Genomic DNA, 16,048 nt, shown 5'->3' on the forward strand with positions numbered 1-16,048 from the left:
AATGCAAATGACTGGGGGGACTCATGAGACAGTTTCCCTCCTTCAGAAACATATATTCCACCTCCTTTAGAATCAGCTCCTGGCAGCAGTTCAGACATGATGGGATATAAATTCCCAGGGTGGGGTGACTGGTTATAGATGTACCTCTAGCATACTAACCCCTAATGAGTTGCAAGCTTGTGTTCACGAGTTAGGTCACATTAAATCAGACACATGCCCTATCATGTTTTTCACCCAGTGTCAATATTTTAAATTTGGACATCCAGAGTTAAAGGGGGAGCATCTGAAAAGGATCATCCTCGCAGCCTGTGATTCCAGTTTTAAAATGAGTCTCCGCCCTAATAACAAACAGCAGCAGGTAGATGATGTTGTGCATATCATCTTTAGAGAATTAGGTATTGACAAGATGGAAGTTAGATTAGATTAGAGATACAGCACTGAAACAGGCCCTTCGGCCCACCGAGTCTGTGCCGACCATCAACCACCCATTTATACTAATCCTACACTAATCCCATATTCCTACCAAACATCCCCACCTGTCCCTATATTTCCCTACCACCTATCTATACTAGTGACAATTTATAATGGCCAATTTACCTATCAACCTGCAAGTCTTTTGGCTTGTGGGAGGAAACCGGAGCACCCGGAGAAAACCCACGCAGACACAGGGACAACTTGCAAACTCCACACAGGCAGTACCCAGAATCAAACCCGGGTCCCTGGAGCGGTGAGGCTGCAGTGCTAACCACTGCGCCGCCCTATGGAACCATTCTCATGAGTCTTTTCTGCACCCTCTCTAATGCCTTCACATCCTTCCTAAAGTGCGGTGCCCAGAACTGAACACACTACTCCATTTGAGTTAGTGGTAAAATTAAAACTTGTAAACAGGGACCTGAGGAGCATCTTGAAGCCTTTACTCGATGGCTGTATTGTTTTTATATTTTGTCACAAGGACTGCCTCCACCGGCCCCAGCTGCAGGGTTTGACCAAACCCCCTTTAAGCATGTCTTTCTTAAGCAGATTCGCCCGGAGCTAAGACCAATTTGAGGAACGCCATTAGCGGTACAACTCCCTGGGCTCTAATGGAAGACCACGTCTTAAGAGCTTGAGACATGGTCAGGGTAGCATTCAGGCCAGGGATCAGCCAGAAAAAAGCTTGTCCGTCCAGTGAAGGGACCATGAGCATTGCCCTCAGCACCCTTTAGTAAACTGCAGGGGCCCTGTTACAACAGTGGACAACCTGGACATTTGCCTAGGGACTGCAGGAGTACTAAGCGTTCAGGAAGGGACTCGGCTAGGGTCAGGGCCCTTTCAGGGACTGGAAATGAGGCAGTAGTTTGCAAGGACCAAGGAGGCAAGGGTGTGTTTTCGGATGGTTGAAAGGAAGAGAGACAATACCCGAAGAGAAGGAACCATTTTACATTATTGTTTTGACATTACTACTGTATCAAACATTTCATTTAAATGTTCCTACCTGTTTGAAAGAGCTGCTTTCCGCCCATGCTCAGGAAATATGCTTGCAAGCGTATACGGGGCTACACTACACCCAAGTAGGTACTTATGGGCACTTCACACAGGAAAATTGGACCTAATACCTGATCTATGACTGGAAGATCCTGGTGGTCTAGTAGACCAAGGCATCCCATAGTTAGCACTTAAAACATACAGAATAAAAGGTCCCAATTTGATGTCAGCTTTGTGCTGAGTTAGCTGATGCAGACAAGGTTAATAATTGGCCACTGTCATTGGATTCAGCAGCCCTGGGCTAGGAAGGGAAGGAAAAACAAAACCAACCAGGTTAGTGCTCCTGGCCACCATTCAGTGACGCCTGCTGGCAAGTGCTTGCTTGTGAGGTTGGGTGTGGACAAGACGAAGCCTGGCTGTGATACTTCAGGATTAAAGAGATTACAGGGGTGGCGAAGAAACAGACAGAAAAAGAGAAGGGAGGCACGGGAGTAGGGAGAGAGGCGCGTGCGCCGGATGGTGATGCACGAGAGAGAGGGGGAAGGGGGAGCGGGGGCACCAGGGGAAGAGAAGGCGGGGTGGAGGTGAGAGGGGAAGGGAGAGTGTGCACGGCAGAGTTAGGGGAGGTAATTGCAGCAGAGCGTGGGGAGGAAACAAACCTCTGCTTATATGTAAGAATGGTGACTTGAGTAAAGTACAAGAGGGTGCTGGCGCTTATGGAACAAATGCCTTTCAGGGGAGGATGTGGGGGTGAAAAAAAAAAATCAGCACAAAACCAAAAATTTACCTTGGGTACATGTCATGATCAGGGGCTCCTAAAATACTGCATCAACAGAAATGAATCTGTAATTTTTTCAATTGCCTGCAAACAATGTGCTTTGACAAGACACAACTAGATCACTTATAATCAACAGGAAATATAGACTGAACCACACTAGACTCTTCAGGAGTTCAGACATGAAAAAGTAGCACAGGCATACTTACAGAATATAGGTGATCACACCAATGCTCCTGCAATTGAAAAAAAAAAGATATTGCTGAGCTCTAGGAAGCTTTGCAAATCGTAACTCAATAAAATTGTATAGTCAGTACTAAGCTAGTGTAAAGCACAGAAGTAAAATCAATAATAAAATCAACTTAAATACAAGCCAAGTCCCTGCAAATGGCACCAAAACAACAAAGTTACAATACACTCCTCTTTTCAAGGTGAGCAGAAAAATGAGAACACATTGGATAGATCAATTTACTGGGTTCTACTACGAAGAGAAGCAATGTCTAGATTATGAGAAAGACTTAAAGAAGCTATGCACTACAGATATGACTTGGGTACAGCTCAACCTATTTCTGAAATCCTTACACCCATTAAATTGAAAATATAGGATTACTGCAGTGCAATAAAGAATGCACTCAGGAGTTGCTCTGGTCCTCACCTAAGGTACTTTCTAACAATGAGTCTGCAAACAGGTTACAAGGTCAAGAATCAGACCAACTTAAGCTGTTATACTTGTCACAACTGGATAGCCTGCTGAGACACTCTGCCCAGGCACACATGAAGAATGATTAGTTGAGGTGTACGGGAAGGCAATCAGTATGCATGGAACTGTACTGTAGCCTAGGTTGATGTCTTTAGGAGAGGGGGGAAACTGAAGGGGTGGGGCAGAAAGTGAAAAGGATATATCTACTTTAAAAAACCTAGAGCACATTTTATCAGGAGAGTGGATGAACTTACCACATGTCTGCTTCCAAAGCCAAAGGCTCATAATTTACTATTTCAGGAGCTAAGGGAAGAAAAAGAAAAATGGTGTTCAGTGTGCAAGAACATTCCACAACAACTCCATCCTAGTGCTGTAAGGGCAGGGAGAGGAGAAAGAGGGAATAACAAATAATAATAGTTGATAACTACTGCGTGAATGTTCATAATATATGTTCTAAGAAAAGAAACAGTCTTTGAGTTCTATGTGTGGCACTGTTGTGTTTCTCACTCCTCCCTACAAGCAGCAAACAAGAATGTTTCACTCACTGAAATTGGGATATCTTAGCAGTTTAATGGGAGCTTCCATGCCAGAGGGCCCTAATAACTGACCTGTAAAGGCAGGAAGACTAAATTGATTGGGAGAATAGATAAAAGGAAAGAAACAAAGTGCTGTATAAATTCAACAAGTTAAGATATAAAATCAAACCTGCTCACAGACATTCTGTCTATTGAAAAGTCTGATGCAGGTTGATCAAAATAAAGGAGTGTAATGATCTTATTAAAGGAGTGGCTGTGAATCTCAGTAGGGGACAATATATAAAGGGAGAAATTAAAGGGAGGATAGGAAGGCAGTGAACTCAGGAAAGACAGCACGTCGAGTTGAAATGGAGCTCCTCGGCAACATCCGTCGAAAATACATCTTCAGGTTCCACTGACGACACCCAGCACCACCTCACAGCCTTTCGCAGCCCTCCACGGTCTCTAAATTATCACATTGCTTGTCTGACATCCACTACGAGATGAGCAGAAATTTCCTCCAACTAAATGTTGGGAAGAACGAAGCCATGGTCTGCGGTGCCCACAAAAGCTCAATTTCCTAGCCACCACAGTCTTGAGTTTGAACTAGACTGTTCACATATTTGACCCCGAGATGAGCTTCCAAATATAGATCTATGTCATCACGAAGACCACCTATTTCCAATAGCACATCAACTGACTTGGCTACTACCTTAGTGCATCTGCTGCTGAAACACCCATCCATGTCTTTGTTACCTCCACACTTGATTATTCCAACCTCTTCCTGGCTGGCAACTCATCTACCACCCTCAGACTTAGGCCATTTAAAACTCTGCTACCTATACCCTAGCTCACATCAAGTCTCATTCACCCATCACCCTGTGCTCGCTCATCTACACTGGCTCCCAATTAAGCAATGCCTCGATTTTAAAACTCTCCAGCATTTTCAAATCCCTCCATAGCCTCGACCAACCCCATCTCTGTAATCTCTTCCAGCCCTACCATCTGAGATACCTGTGCTCCTCCAATTCTGGCCTCTTGCACATCTCCAATTTGAATTGCTTCACAATTGATGACCGTGTCTTCAGCTGCTGAGGCCCTAAGCTCTGGAATTCCCTCCATAAACCCCTGCATCTCTCTTCCTCTTTCCATCTTTAAGATACTCCTTAAAAACAAAAGCTTTTGCTCATCTGATCTAGTGGCATAGTGGTAATGTTACTGGACAAGTAATCCAGAGGCCCTGACAAATGTTCTGGGGACAGGAGCTCAAATTCCACCATGGCAGCTGCTGGAATTAAAATTCAACAAATAAATCTGGAATTTAAAAATGTAATGGTGACTATGAAGTTACCACATTGTCATAAAACCTATCAAGTTCACGAATGAGCTTTAGGGAAGGAAATCTGTCATCCTTACCCAGTCTGGCCTACATGTGATTCCAGTCCCTCTTAACTGCCCTCTGAAATGGCCTAGCAAGCCACTCAATTGTATCAAACCGCTACAGAAAAGCCAAAGGAGAGTAAAAGTGGACGGACCACCTGGCATCGACTAAACACTGGAAACAATGGCACACCCTGCCCAGTCAACCCTGCAAAGTCCTCCTTACTAACATCTGAAGACTTATGCCAAAATTGGGAGAGCTGTCCCACAGACAGTCAGACTCACCAAAACCTACCTTACAGCCAAAGTCCAACACTCCTCCATCAGCATCCCTGCCATCACTACAGCTGGTGGCACAGTGGTATACAGTCGGGAGGGAGTTGCCTGGGAATCCTCAACATTGACTCCAGACCCCATGAAGTCTTATGGCATCAGGCCAAACATGGGGAAGGAAATCTCCTGCTGATTACCATCTACCACCCTCCCTCAGCTGATAAATCTGTACTACATGTTGAACGCTTGCAAGAAGCACTGAGGGTAGCAAGGGCACAGAATGCACTCTGGGTGGGGGACTTCAGTGCCCATCACCAAGAGTGGCTCGGTAGCACCACTACTGACCAAGCTGGCCAGGTCCTGAAGGATATATCTGCCAGACTGGGTCTGCGGCAGGTGGTGAGAGAACCGAGAGGAAAAAAACTTGCTTGACCTTGGCCTCACCAATCTACCTGTCGCTGATGCATCTATCCATGCCAGAATTGATAGAGTGATGATCGCACAGTCCTTGTAAAGACCAAGGCCCAACTTCACACTGAGGATACCATCTATCGTGTTGTGTGGCACAACCACCATGCTAAATGGGACAGATTCAGAGCAGATCTAGCAGATCAAATCTAAGCACCCATGAGGCACTGTGGACCATCAACAGCAACAGACTTGTATTCAACCACACTGTTAGCTCATGGCCTGACATATCCCTCACTCTACCATTACCATCAAACCAGTACAGCTATAACACCGGCATCTACCTGACAATGTGGAAAATTGCCCACGTACATCCTATCCACAAAAGGCAGGACAAATCCAATCCAGTCAATTACTGCCCCATCCAACCATCAGCTAAGTGAGAGAAGGTATCATTGACAGTGCTATCCAGCGGCAATTACACAGCAACAACCCGCTCACTGATGCTCAGTTTGGGTTCTGCCAGGGCCATTCGGCTCCAGGCCTCATTACAGCCTTGGCCCAAACATGGACAAAAGAGCTGAATTCAAAAATGTGAGACGAGAGTGACTGCCCTTGACATCAAGGCAACATTTGGCTGAGTATGGCATCAAAGAGCCCTAGCAAAATTGAAGTCAATTAGAATCAGGAGAAAACTTTTCACTGGATGGAGCTATACCTAGCACAAAGGAAGATGGTTGTGATGGTTGGAGGTCAATCATCTCAGTCCCAGGACATCACTGCAGGTGTTCCTCAGGGTAGTGTCCCAGGCCCAACCACCTTCAGCTCATTCATCAATGACCATCCCTCCATCATAAGGTCAGAAGAAAGTGTTCCAGATTTCCAATATTCTTTGTGAAGAAATGCTTCCAGACATAACCCTTGAACAGCATGGCTCTAATTTCAAAGGTCACAGAATTCCCAGCCTCTAACAAACTAACAAATCACGCTGTTCAACTGTTCTTTAAAATGATCCCTCCTAAAACAGAACCCTGGAAGAAGCTAAACTGTTCTTTCCCCTCAAAAAAACAGAGAAAGACAGGATAGACTTAGGATAGAACTCTCTCCAAGAATGTTTCAGTGTTATGCCTACCAAAGAGTACCCCAAAAGACCCAGTGAGAGCTGGAGATAGACTGAAACAATCACAAGGTAGAAATTAGATGCAAGAAGCTCTCCTGTAGGATCGCTCAAATTAATGTCAAGTCCCACTTAGCTACCAATCTGCTTGCATTTAATGATAGTCCAGAGGATACTCCCTGATATTTAAAGCCAAAATGAGACTCTAGATGCAAGTTGTTTGCGTGTGTATTTTCCATTCACAGCCTTTGAGTAGTAGTGTAACATTAGGATTTAAGAGTTGCATGCAACAAATTTGGTATTGATACTAAACACCGTCTCACTTTTGTTCCTGCTACTACTTCCTGTACTGTCATTAAAATCTCACTCTCAAGACAACTAACTCCGCACTTCAGAGCTAGAATTTCATGACATTAGAACAGCTTTTGTATTAGAACAGACGGTCTTGAATAGCTAAAAGCCACTCAGAATGCTGAGTAATATGTACTGACCGACAAACTCAGGGGTTCCAAAGATGTTTTTGAATTCATTCCCATCCTCAATCTTGTGTGCAATACCAAAATCTATCAGCTTGATGCGGGGATTGGGGACATTTTTATCCAAAAGCATAATATTTTCAGGCTAAAAAAGATAAACAAAAAGGAGCATTAAGGCATTGAGAAAATTTACTTTGGACATGGTGTGTAAAAACTTGAAAGCAGATTCCTGACCTTTCAACTCAGGCTCATCCTTGTTTAAAACCAGATATAATGACGACATGAATGACATTATTTTCCTTCATCCATCTGAAACTTTTCATGGAAATTGATTCTTTAGATGACTTCCACACCTTGATTATCATTACTCAGGGTCTGGACATATGGTATCACAGACACTGGGTAATGCACAGATAAATTTAAGGCATGCATTAAGGAGGCAGCTAACTTTTAACCACAGAAAATCTATACGGAAAACAAAGTTAACATGCAGGTGCAACAGAGTATTAGGAAGGCAAATGGCACGTTGGCCTTAATTGCAAGGGGATTGGAGTACAGGAATAAAGAAGCCTCACCAAAATTGTACAGGGCTTTGATGAGATCGCACCTGGAATACTGTGTACAGTTTGGTCTCCACATTTAAGAAAGGATATACTTGCACTGGAGGCAGTGCAGCAAAGATTTACTAAATTGGTCCTGTCCTATGATGACAGGCTGAGTAGATTGGGCCTATATTCTCTGGAGTTTAGAAGAATGAGAGGCGATCTAATTGAGACATACAAGATCCTGAAAGGGCTTGATAGGTTAGAAGCTGAGAGATTGTTCCCACTGGTCAGGGAATCTAGAACACAGGGACAGAGATTCAGGATAAGAGGCCAATCATTCAGGACTGAGATGAGGAGAAATAACTACACTCAAAGGGTTGTGAATCTTTGGAATTCTCTACCCCAGGGGTAAAGGCATGCTTAGGCCGGGAAAAAGAACCTGATCTGAACCCGACCGATCCACAGTGGACCCAAGCCCGACCCGGCCAGAGTCCCATCAATTTCGCTTTGAGCCCAACCTGGCCCGAGCCTGACCCCCACTTGACCTGGCCTGACCTGACCATCCCTTTACTTACCTTCCGACTGGGAAACTCCACAAAGCTGCAGCGCATGTGTGATGGCATCATAGTGACGTCACTCACTCACTGCGCAGACTCAGTTTCATCCCGGACTCCCAGCTCCGGTAAGTTTTTTATTGTTAATACTTACCAGCAGAACACTTACCGTGTGTGTCCGGCCCGAGCATGACCCGGACTCAGCCCGACCCGAGCCCGAAAGCCGGACCCGGAAGAGGGTCGTCGGGTCCAGTCAGGTTCGGGTCAGGTAGCAGGCCTTTACCCAGGGGGTTGTAGATGCTCTATCATTGAATCCATTTAAGGCTGGGATAGATAGATTTCTGGTCTTGTAGGGAATCAAGGGATATGGGGAGCAGGCAGGAAAGTGGAATTGAAGCCCATGATCAGCCCTGATCGTATTGAATGGCGGAGCAGGCTCGATGGGCCACATGGTCTACTTTTGCTATTTCCTGCGTTGTGTTTTTAAAATTATGACATTTTGATAGTGAGTAAGGAAATACTACTCCCTCTGGTTGGGAAGTCAGTGATGAGACATCACTAACTTAAAATGGTTGAGAGTGAATAGAGTGGTTGAGAGAAATGCATCTATGCAGGGAGAGCCATTCAAGTATGAATGCTTTTCCACAGAGTAGCTGAGGCAGACACCGCTGCATCTTTTAAGGGCTGAATATATATTTGAAGGAGAGGTCGATACAGGGCTGTGAGGTAATCAGTTTGGGGCTACTTTCCCAAAGAGCTAATAGGCACACAATGGGCCAAGTGGCATCCTTCTATGCTGTAAACTTCAGTGATTCAGTGCTACACATCCTGGAAGATTCTATCACCTACACTTGTTATTCCTCAGATCTGCTCAGAAACCAACATTTTTACTGCCTCGGGAAAGTTTGCACTATTTATGATACTTGGGCAGTAAATCACTTGCCTCAGCAATAGTGAATATTGCGCAATTAGATGGAACCACAGAGATCTTTATATGTTGTATAATGCAGAGCAAGGTACAAAGAAAGGGTGGAGGCATCTTGATGCTATACAAAATAAAACTCAATCCATCAATGGAAATGCATACCGCAACTTCAGAAATCACATTGTACTGAGTTTATGAAACCACCCTAAGTACAGTCACATGATCTGCAATATTCACCTCAAGTTACTGGCAATGATGTTGTTCACAGTCCAGAATTGAATCACAAGGGAATGACTGCAACCACTAAAAAAATACTACACTCATCCTTCCTTAAGATAGCAAAGCTATGTGACACCTTTAATGCTTTAAGTGCAAGTTACACCACTGGATGCCCAGCCTCCAAACTACTTGGCAAAGTTAACACATCCTGTGACAATGTGCCAAACAGGAAGTGTACTGTCAGATGGAGTGCTGGCATCCAGATTCCGCCTGGGGATCTGCTTCCCCATATGAGGAAAATCTGATAGGGTGCTCATGGCTCAGAGTTTATCCAGCAGGTAGCCAAGTTACACAGGCCATAAAGGTTGCAAGTTCAAAAGTGATCTGGGAAGTTAGCTGATCCCAACCAAGGTGGGGGTAGGAGCACAACTACCCTGCTTACAGTACAGAAAATCAGCCAGTTTTCTTGCTTTAGTCACATACAGTGATCCATGTAGACCAATGGCCAGATAATCTACTTTTGCTGGTATTGACTGAGGGATAAATATTGGCACGACACTGGGAGAACTCTCAGGCTCGTCTTTTACATTCACCTGAGTAGACATGGTAAATCGAGGGGCAGGGAATAGGTGACAGCAACCTTCGGTTTTAAAAGTCTATTGACTACATGGTTAAATTATTCATATAGTACACCTCAAGTTCTTTGAAAAGCACTGAGCCTCACAAACCTTACCTTGAGGTCAAAGTGAGCAATCCTTTTTGAATGTAGGTAGTGTACGCCATCCAAAATCTGTTTGAGAAATTCAGTTGCCTCCTCCTCAGTCAAAGACTCTTTCTCAGCTAAGAAATCAAAGAGCTCCCCACCCGACACCAGCTCGAGGATGAGAATAACATCTGTCTTGTTCTCAAAGATATCGTGCAGAGTGATGATGTTTGGGTGCTGGATCTCCCTCAGAATGTTCACCTCCCGTTCAATCTCCTCGAGGCTCACCCCTCGGCGGCTGGAGGACAGGCGCCGCTTCTTGATGAACTTGGCTGCGTACTCGACATTGGTGCTTTTCTCACGGCATTTCTTCACAATAGCAAACTGGCCACTGAGGGAATCAATAGAAGAGGGTGGTGATTAACTCTGATGGACAGAGAGGCAAGACATCATTAGATCATCAGTATTCTAGGAACCAGCAGAAAACACTAGGAACACAAGTTGTGTCCATCAGCACCTGATAACAGCTCAGTTTTCCAGATTGCTGTCAGCCAGCAGTTCATTGTGCAAAGGGTAGTGGAAACCTGGAACTCTTTCTCCCTGTCCCCCTGCCGCACAGCCCCCCACACACCCCAAAATGCTTTTAAAGGCTAGGCCAATTGAAAATTTCAAAACTGAGATTGACAGACTTTTGTCAGATAAACATTAAGGGATATAGAACAAAGACACATAAGTGGAGTTAAGATGCAGATCATGCATAATCTAACTGAATGGCAGAAAAGGCTCAAGGGACTGAACAGCAGACACAGGCTCCTAAATTTGACCCTCAGCCTGAAACATTAACCTATCTTTTCTCTTTTTCAGATGCCAGTGGACCTACTGTGTATTGCCAGCATTTTCTGTTTTTCATAACAGGGTAATCTAACTCCAACCAACAGAAATAGTTTCTCTCTACCTACCCCATCAATTTCCCTTGGTGCCTTGAAAACTGATCAAATGTCCCTTTAAATTTCAGGGAATAGAATGTTGGTTTGTGTAATCTCATAATTTAACCCTTGGAGTCCAGGTATCATGCTAGTAAATCTACACTGCATTCCCTCCAAGGCCAATATACCCTACTTAAGGTGTGGTACCCAGACTGGACACTAATCCAGAGCGTGGTCTAACCAGAGTTTTGTATCGGTGCAGCATTACTTTGAACCCCTTGTAGTCTAATCCTCTAGATATAGAGGCCAACATTCTTTAGCCTTTGATTATTCTTCATGACATTTTAATGATCCAAGAACCTAGACCCACAAGTCTCTTTGGACTTCTACTGCTTCTAGCTTTTCGCTATTTGGAAAGTACTCTGTTCTATCCTTTTTAGGTCCAAAATAGATGACCTCACACTTGTCTGCATTGAAATCCATTTGCCACAGGTTTTGCCCCCACTTAATCTATTAATACCCCTTTGTAATATTATGCTTACATCTACACATTTTCTACATATCTATTCAGAATCTAAGCACATTGAAATGATTCACTGCCCTTCACACAATTACTCAAAATGCAGTGACAGAAAATCTTAACTTTCCACAGCAGCAAGTCATGAGTTAATCTGTTTTGAATGGTAACAATGGTAACAAGGGCAGCACAGCACCGCAGCCTCACAGCTCCAGCGACCTGGGTTCGGTTCTGGGTACTGCTTGTGCGGAGTTTGCAAGTTTTCCCTGTGACCGCATGGGTTGCTGCCGGGTACTCCGGTTTCCTCCCACAGCCAAAGACTTGCAGGTTGATAGGTAAATTGGCCATTGTAAATTGCCCCTAGTGTAGTTTGGTGGTAGGAGAAAGGTGGGGATGTGGTAGGGAATATGGGATTAATGTAAGATTAGTATAAATGGGTGGTTGTTGGTCAGCACAGACTTGGTGGGCCGAAGGGCCTGTTTCAGTGCTGTATCTCTCTACGACTCTAATATTGGTCGCCCACCTGAACCATCAAAACTAGAAGATGTGGTCGCAGGTTAATGTCCAATCCACCTGACGGATGATGCCAGCCTGCACTGTCTAACCCTCCCAACTGACACCAAGGCAGGGTGCACTGTCCCAACCCTCCCGACTGACACCAAAGCAGGGTGCACTGTCCCAACCCTCCCGACTGACACCAAAGCAGGGTGCACTGTCCCAACCCTCCCGACTGACACCAAAGCAGGGTGCACTGTCCCAACCCTCCCGACTGACACCAAAGCAGGGTGCTCAGAAACTAGGAGAAATGGAGAAAAGATATTTCATGAGCTACTCATTCTTTGGAGGAGGAAATCAGAGATCCTTTATCTACAGCAGTTCACCTACGAGGGCACGGCAATCTGCAAGTGCCAAGAACACAAAAAAAATGTCAAGCAGATATCAAAATTGCAAAGTGTAATATTTACACTCTCAGTACCTTTCAAAACACAAATCGAACAAAGCAGAACAATGTGCCTAAAAAGTAAATCAGAGGGATACAAAACATAAAATCAAAATTTTTGTTCCTCAAATTTCAAAAAAGTGAAAAGGGACAAAGCAACTGTCACTCGGCACTGCCACCTTATGTTGGCATATTAATATGCCATTCCACATAGTGGTAGATTATATGGCCAAGCTCCAATTAAAGGAAGAGGGGAGCATGGAAAAAAGATGAGTTATTGGTTAGTGGTTTGAAAATGTTGTGGTCTTCCAGAAAACATCCATCTCATGCAAAGGTTCCTAGATATGGGTCTGTAGTGCAAATACTCAAGTAATGAGCTAATCATAAACAGTGCTACAGGAAATACTTATCCTTATAAAGGCACTGCTCTTCATTCAACAGGACAACAATGACTCACTGACTAAGAATGATTCAAACCCTTCAATAATCCCAGTCAGTTTGCACAAGATGAGTAAATCAGATATTGGTGATTGGGCTCTGCCTATGCTTGAAGACTCGACACCAGAATTAGAATGACGTCAATTCCTTTAAAAAAAACCTTCAAAGTTTTTGCTTAAACTTGAAGTGGCAGTCTTCTTAAAGAGCTTTGAACCTTTGGAATCTTCCATGTAGTTAAGATATTGCTCATTAATAGCTGGTTTATTAGAATGTAATCTGATTGCTATCTGCACTCAATATTGGATCTGTGGAATGCTGTCAAGGAGTGACAAGATGATACTCCTTCAGACAAGCTCCTGATCCCTGGTATGCAGTTAGAAAAAAAAAAATACAGCAGCACCAAGCAAATGAATCAGCAGCAACATTGCCAGAGGCCAAGGAAGCAGCTCACCCACCTCTTTCTCAGCTCAGTATTAGTGCCCTGCTGGACACCTGTAAAAGTGAGAAGTCGTCTTTTGGGAGTGACTAGGGCAGGTATTGAGGGGAGAACATTATTGAAAAACAAACTGAAATTTCAGAAGTGCACATCCCTAAAGGAAATTCACCCTGACCCAACAACTGCAGAGGAACAAACAAGTGTTTATTCATCTACCAATCGAAGATCAGCATTAACACATTTTCATACCGTCATCACACTGGAACATTTAAAATTCCAAGTGGACACAAGCATGCAATGACTACTGCAGCAGTGAAACCACACAACTCTGCTGATCCAAATGAAGCACGTTTCACGTGAAGATCACCACTTGGCTGCCAGTGCTACTTACTTTGCTTTCATTTTAGGCAATAATCTGAGCCAAGATGGGCAACCTGCTCCTTAACCAACAGTGCATGTGGCCAAACTTTATAAAGATACCGGACAGGAAGGAGCCTGTGTTGAATCTCATATTTTCCTTCACTTTCTGTGGGCAGCTGCTCTTCCAGCAACTCTACAATGGCATGGTCAAGTTAATACAAAATAATAACCACCAAATCTGCTCTGGTAATGTCGGTTGAGGGATAAATATTGGCCCAGACACTGGGGAAAACGCTCCTGCTCTTCGAATAGCGTCATGGGATCTCATGTCCACCTGATAGAAGCAGCCTAGGTTTAATGTCTCATCTGAAAGACAGCAATCTCTCAGTACTGCATTTATTTATTTATTTAGAGATACAGCACTGAAACAGGCCCTTCAGCCCACCGAGTCTGTGCCGACCAACAACCACCCATCTATACTAACCCTACAGTAATCTCATATTCCCTACCACCTACCTACACTAGGGACAATGCCTTTAATATATAAAAACTGGGTGGTTTTATTTTAATAAAAAAAAGTCAACAGATGAAACTCTGCGCCGAACAAGGCGGTGGAGGGGTGCCACCACCCGGTAAACGGGACCTGGAACAAGCAGAGATCATCAGCCGCCAGCCTCTCAATCCGGTGCCGGGGAGGAGGGAGGGAGGTGGGTGGGGGGGGGTAAGAGACTATACTAACCCTACAGTAATCTCATATTCCCTACCACCTACCTACACTAGGGACAATTTACAACAGCCAATTTACCTGTCAACCTGCAAGTCTTTGGCTGTGGGAGGAAACCAGAGCACCCGGCGAAAACCCACGCAGTCACAGGGAGAACTTGCAAACTCCGCACAGGCAGTACCCAGAATCGAACCCGGGTCCCTGGAGCTGAGAGGCTGCGGTGCTAACCACATTGGATTGGCATTCTAGATTATGCGCTCGTGTCTCTGGAGTGGGACTTGAACCTAAAACCTTCTGACTCAGAAGCAGAAGTGCTACCACTGAGTCACAGCTGACACCTCTTGACAGGCAAGAAATCAGCATGTAAATAACAAGCCATAATGCAACTGCAGTGTCCTATATTTTTGCAGTCGTATATTTAACACAAGAAATTAAGTTAAAGTACGAAACGAATCCCAAAAACAAGCAAACACAGGAGGAGAAAACCAGTCAAGCGCGCACCAATGATCATTCCACTGATACATACTTATCTTGCTTAAATATCCCACTTAGGAACAGTTTCAATGTTCCGATTTTTAGCTTCAGCTGGCTACATTTGAAATATTTTTGGGATCATGTACCCACATTCACTACCGACTGGCTGAAACATAATTCTGAAGGTAAGGAGAGTGGGAATATAGGTTGAAATAGATCATACCGGATGATTCCGATCTCATCATTTCCACACAATTTCTCTCAACTTTTTTCAGCACCTGGTTTGTCTGAAATTCAGTGTGAAAAAGGATGCAATCATTTCAGGAAGGTAAGTCATAGTAAAGATACTGACAAAGTCAACACAAATCAGCAGGCCATGTTATCTCACCTCCCCAGTTCTTCACCCATCTCATAGTACTTCTCCACATTATCTTGCTTAAAAACTGCCATTGTACAGGTCAGATCCAATGTCATTATCTGCTGGCGAAGCATCAACTGGAGGTGCTGTTACCCAGGAAAATCCTTCCCATTTCAACAGCGGGCCTAGAACATAAACATACACCGCACATGGTCACTTAAACTGAACTGAAAGAAACATTCAAAAGCATCCCAACTGATATTTACTGGACATTAAAAACTTGCATTCCACTTACATAATGCATCTAACTTTTAGGGATTCATCATTTTTAGAAAACATCGTGGATCCAATGATGGATTGAAGTATTTGTTTCTGTTGAAATTCAAATCTGTGAGCAGGATATGACAAACAGGAGCCTTTTAACTGCCCAACTCGTGTTTCTGAACAGAGAGAAACTGGGACAAGCACAAGCCATGTACTGCTACTTGTCCTCCAATCACTTCTACACCATATAGTCATGTCAGGAACAAGTGGCTCCACTTAAACAGGGTGCTTTCTTTAGCTTAACACACTTGCGCAATGATCTAAAATGAACTTACACAGCCTTTATCTCGAGCACCCTCTGAGCATCTTTCAGCAGTTGTATGAAGTCTGCTTTAATTTCATAGAACCATAGAAAACTTACAGCACAGAAGGAGGCCATTCAGCCATCGTGTCTGCGCGGCTGAAACATCTAGCCACCCAATCTAATACCACCTTCCAGCAACTGGTTCATAGCCTCGCAGGTTACAGCATTTCAGGTGCATGTCGAGGTACCTTTT

The 16,048-nt window shown here is 44.1% G+C and overlaps 1 protein-coding gene across 5 annotated transcripts in view; it reads right to left on the reverse strand.

Annotated features, from left to right (window-relative positions):
* dapk3 (death-associated protein kinase 3) overlaps positions 1-16,048 on the reverse strand; it is a 41,091-nt gene that overhangs the window by 13,379 nt on the left and 11,664 nt on the right. For all 5 annotated transcript variants that reach the window (XM_068016598.1, XM_068016596.1, XM_068016601.1 and 2 more), the window contains 5 exons: positions 15,258-15,412; positions 10,085-10,445; positions 7,124-7,253; positions 3,194-3,242; positions 2,449-2,475 (listed from right to left, as the gene is read on the reverse strand). In XM_068016598.1, the coding sequence (XP_067872699.1) occupies positions 2,449-2,475; positions 3,194-3,242; positions 7,124-7,253; positions 10,085-10,445; positions 15,258-15,361 (671 nt within the window). In that variant the 5' untranslated portion in view covers positions 15,362-15,412. The remainder of the gene's footprint in view (positions 1-2,448; positions 2,476-3,193; positions 3,243-7,123; positions 7,254-10,084; positions 10,446-15,257; positions 15,413-16,048) is intronic.

This window comes from Heterodontus francisci, chromosome 36 (genome assembly GCF_036365525.1).
Source record: "Heterodontus francisci isolate sHetFra1 chromosome 36, sHetFra1.hap1, whole genome shotgun sequence".
NCBI lineage: Eukaryota > Metazoa > Chordata > Chondrichthyes > Heterodontiformes > Heterodontidae > Heterodontus > Heterodontus francisci.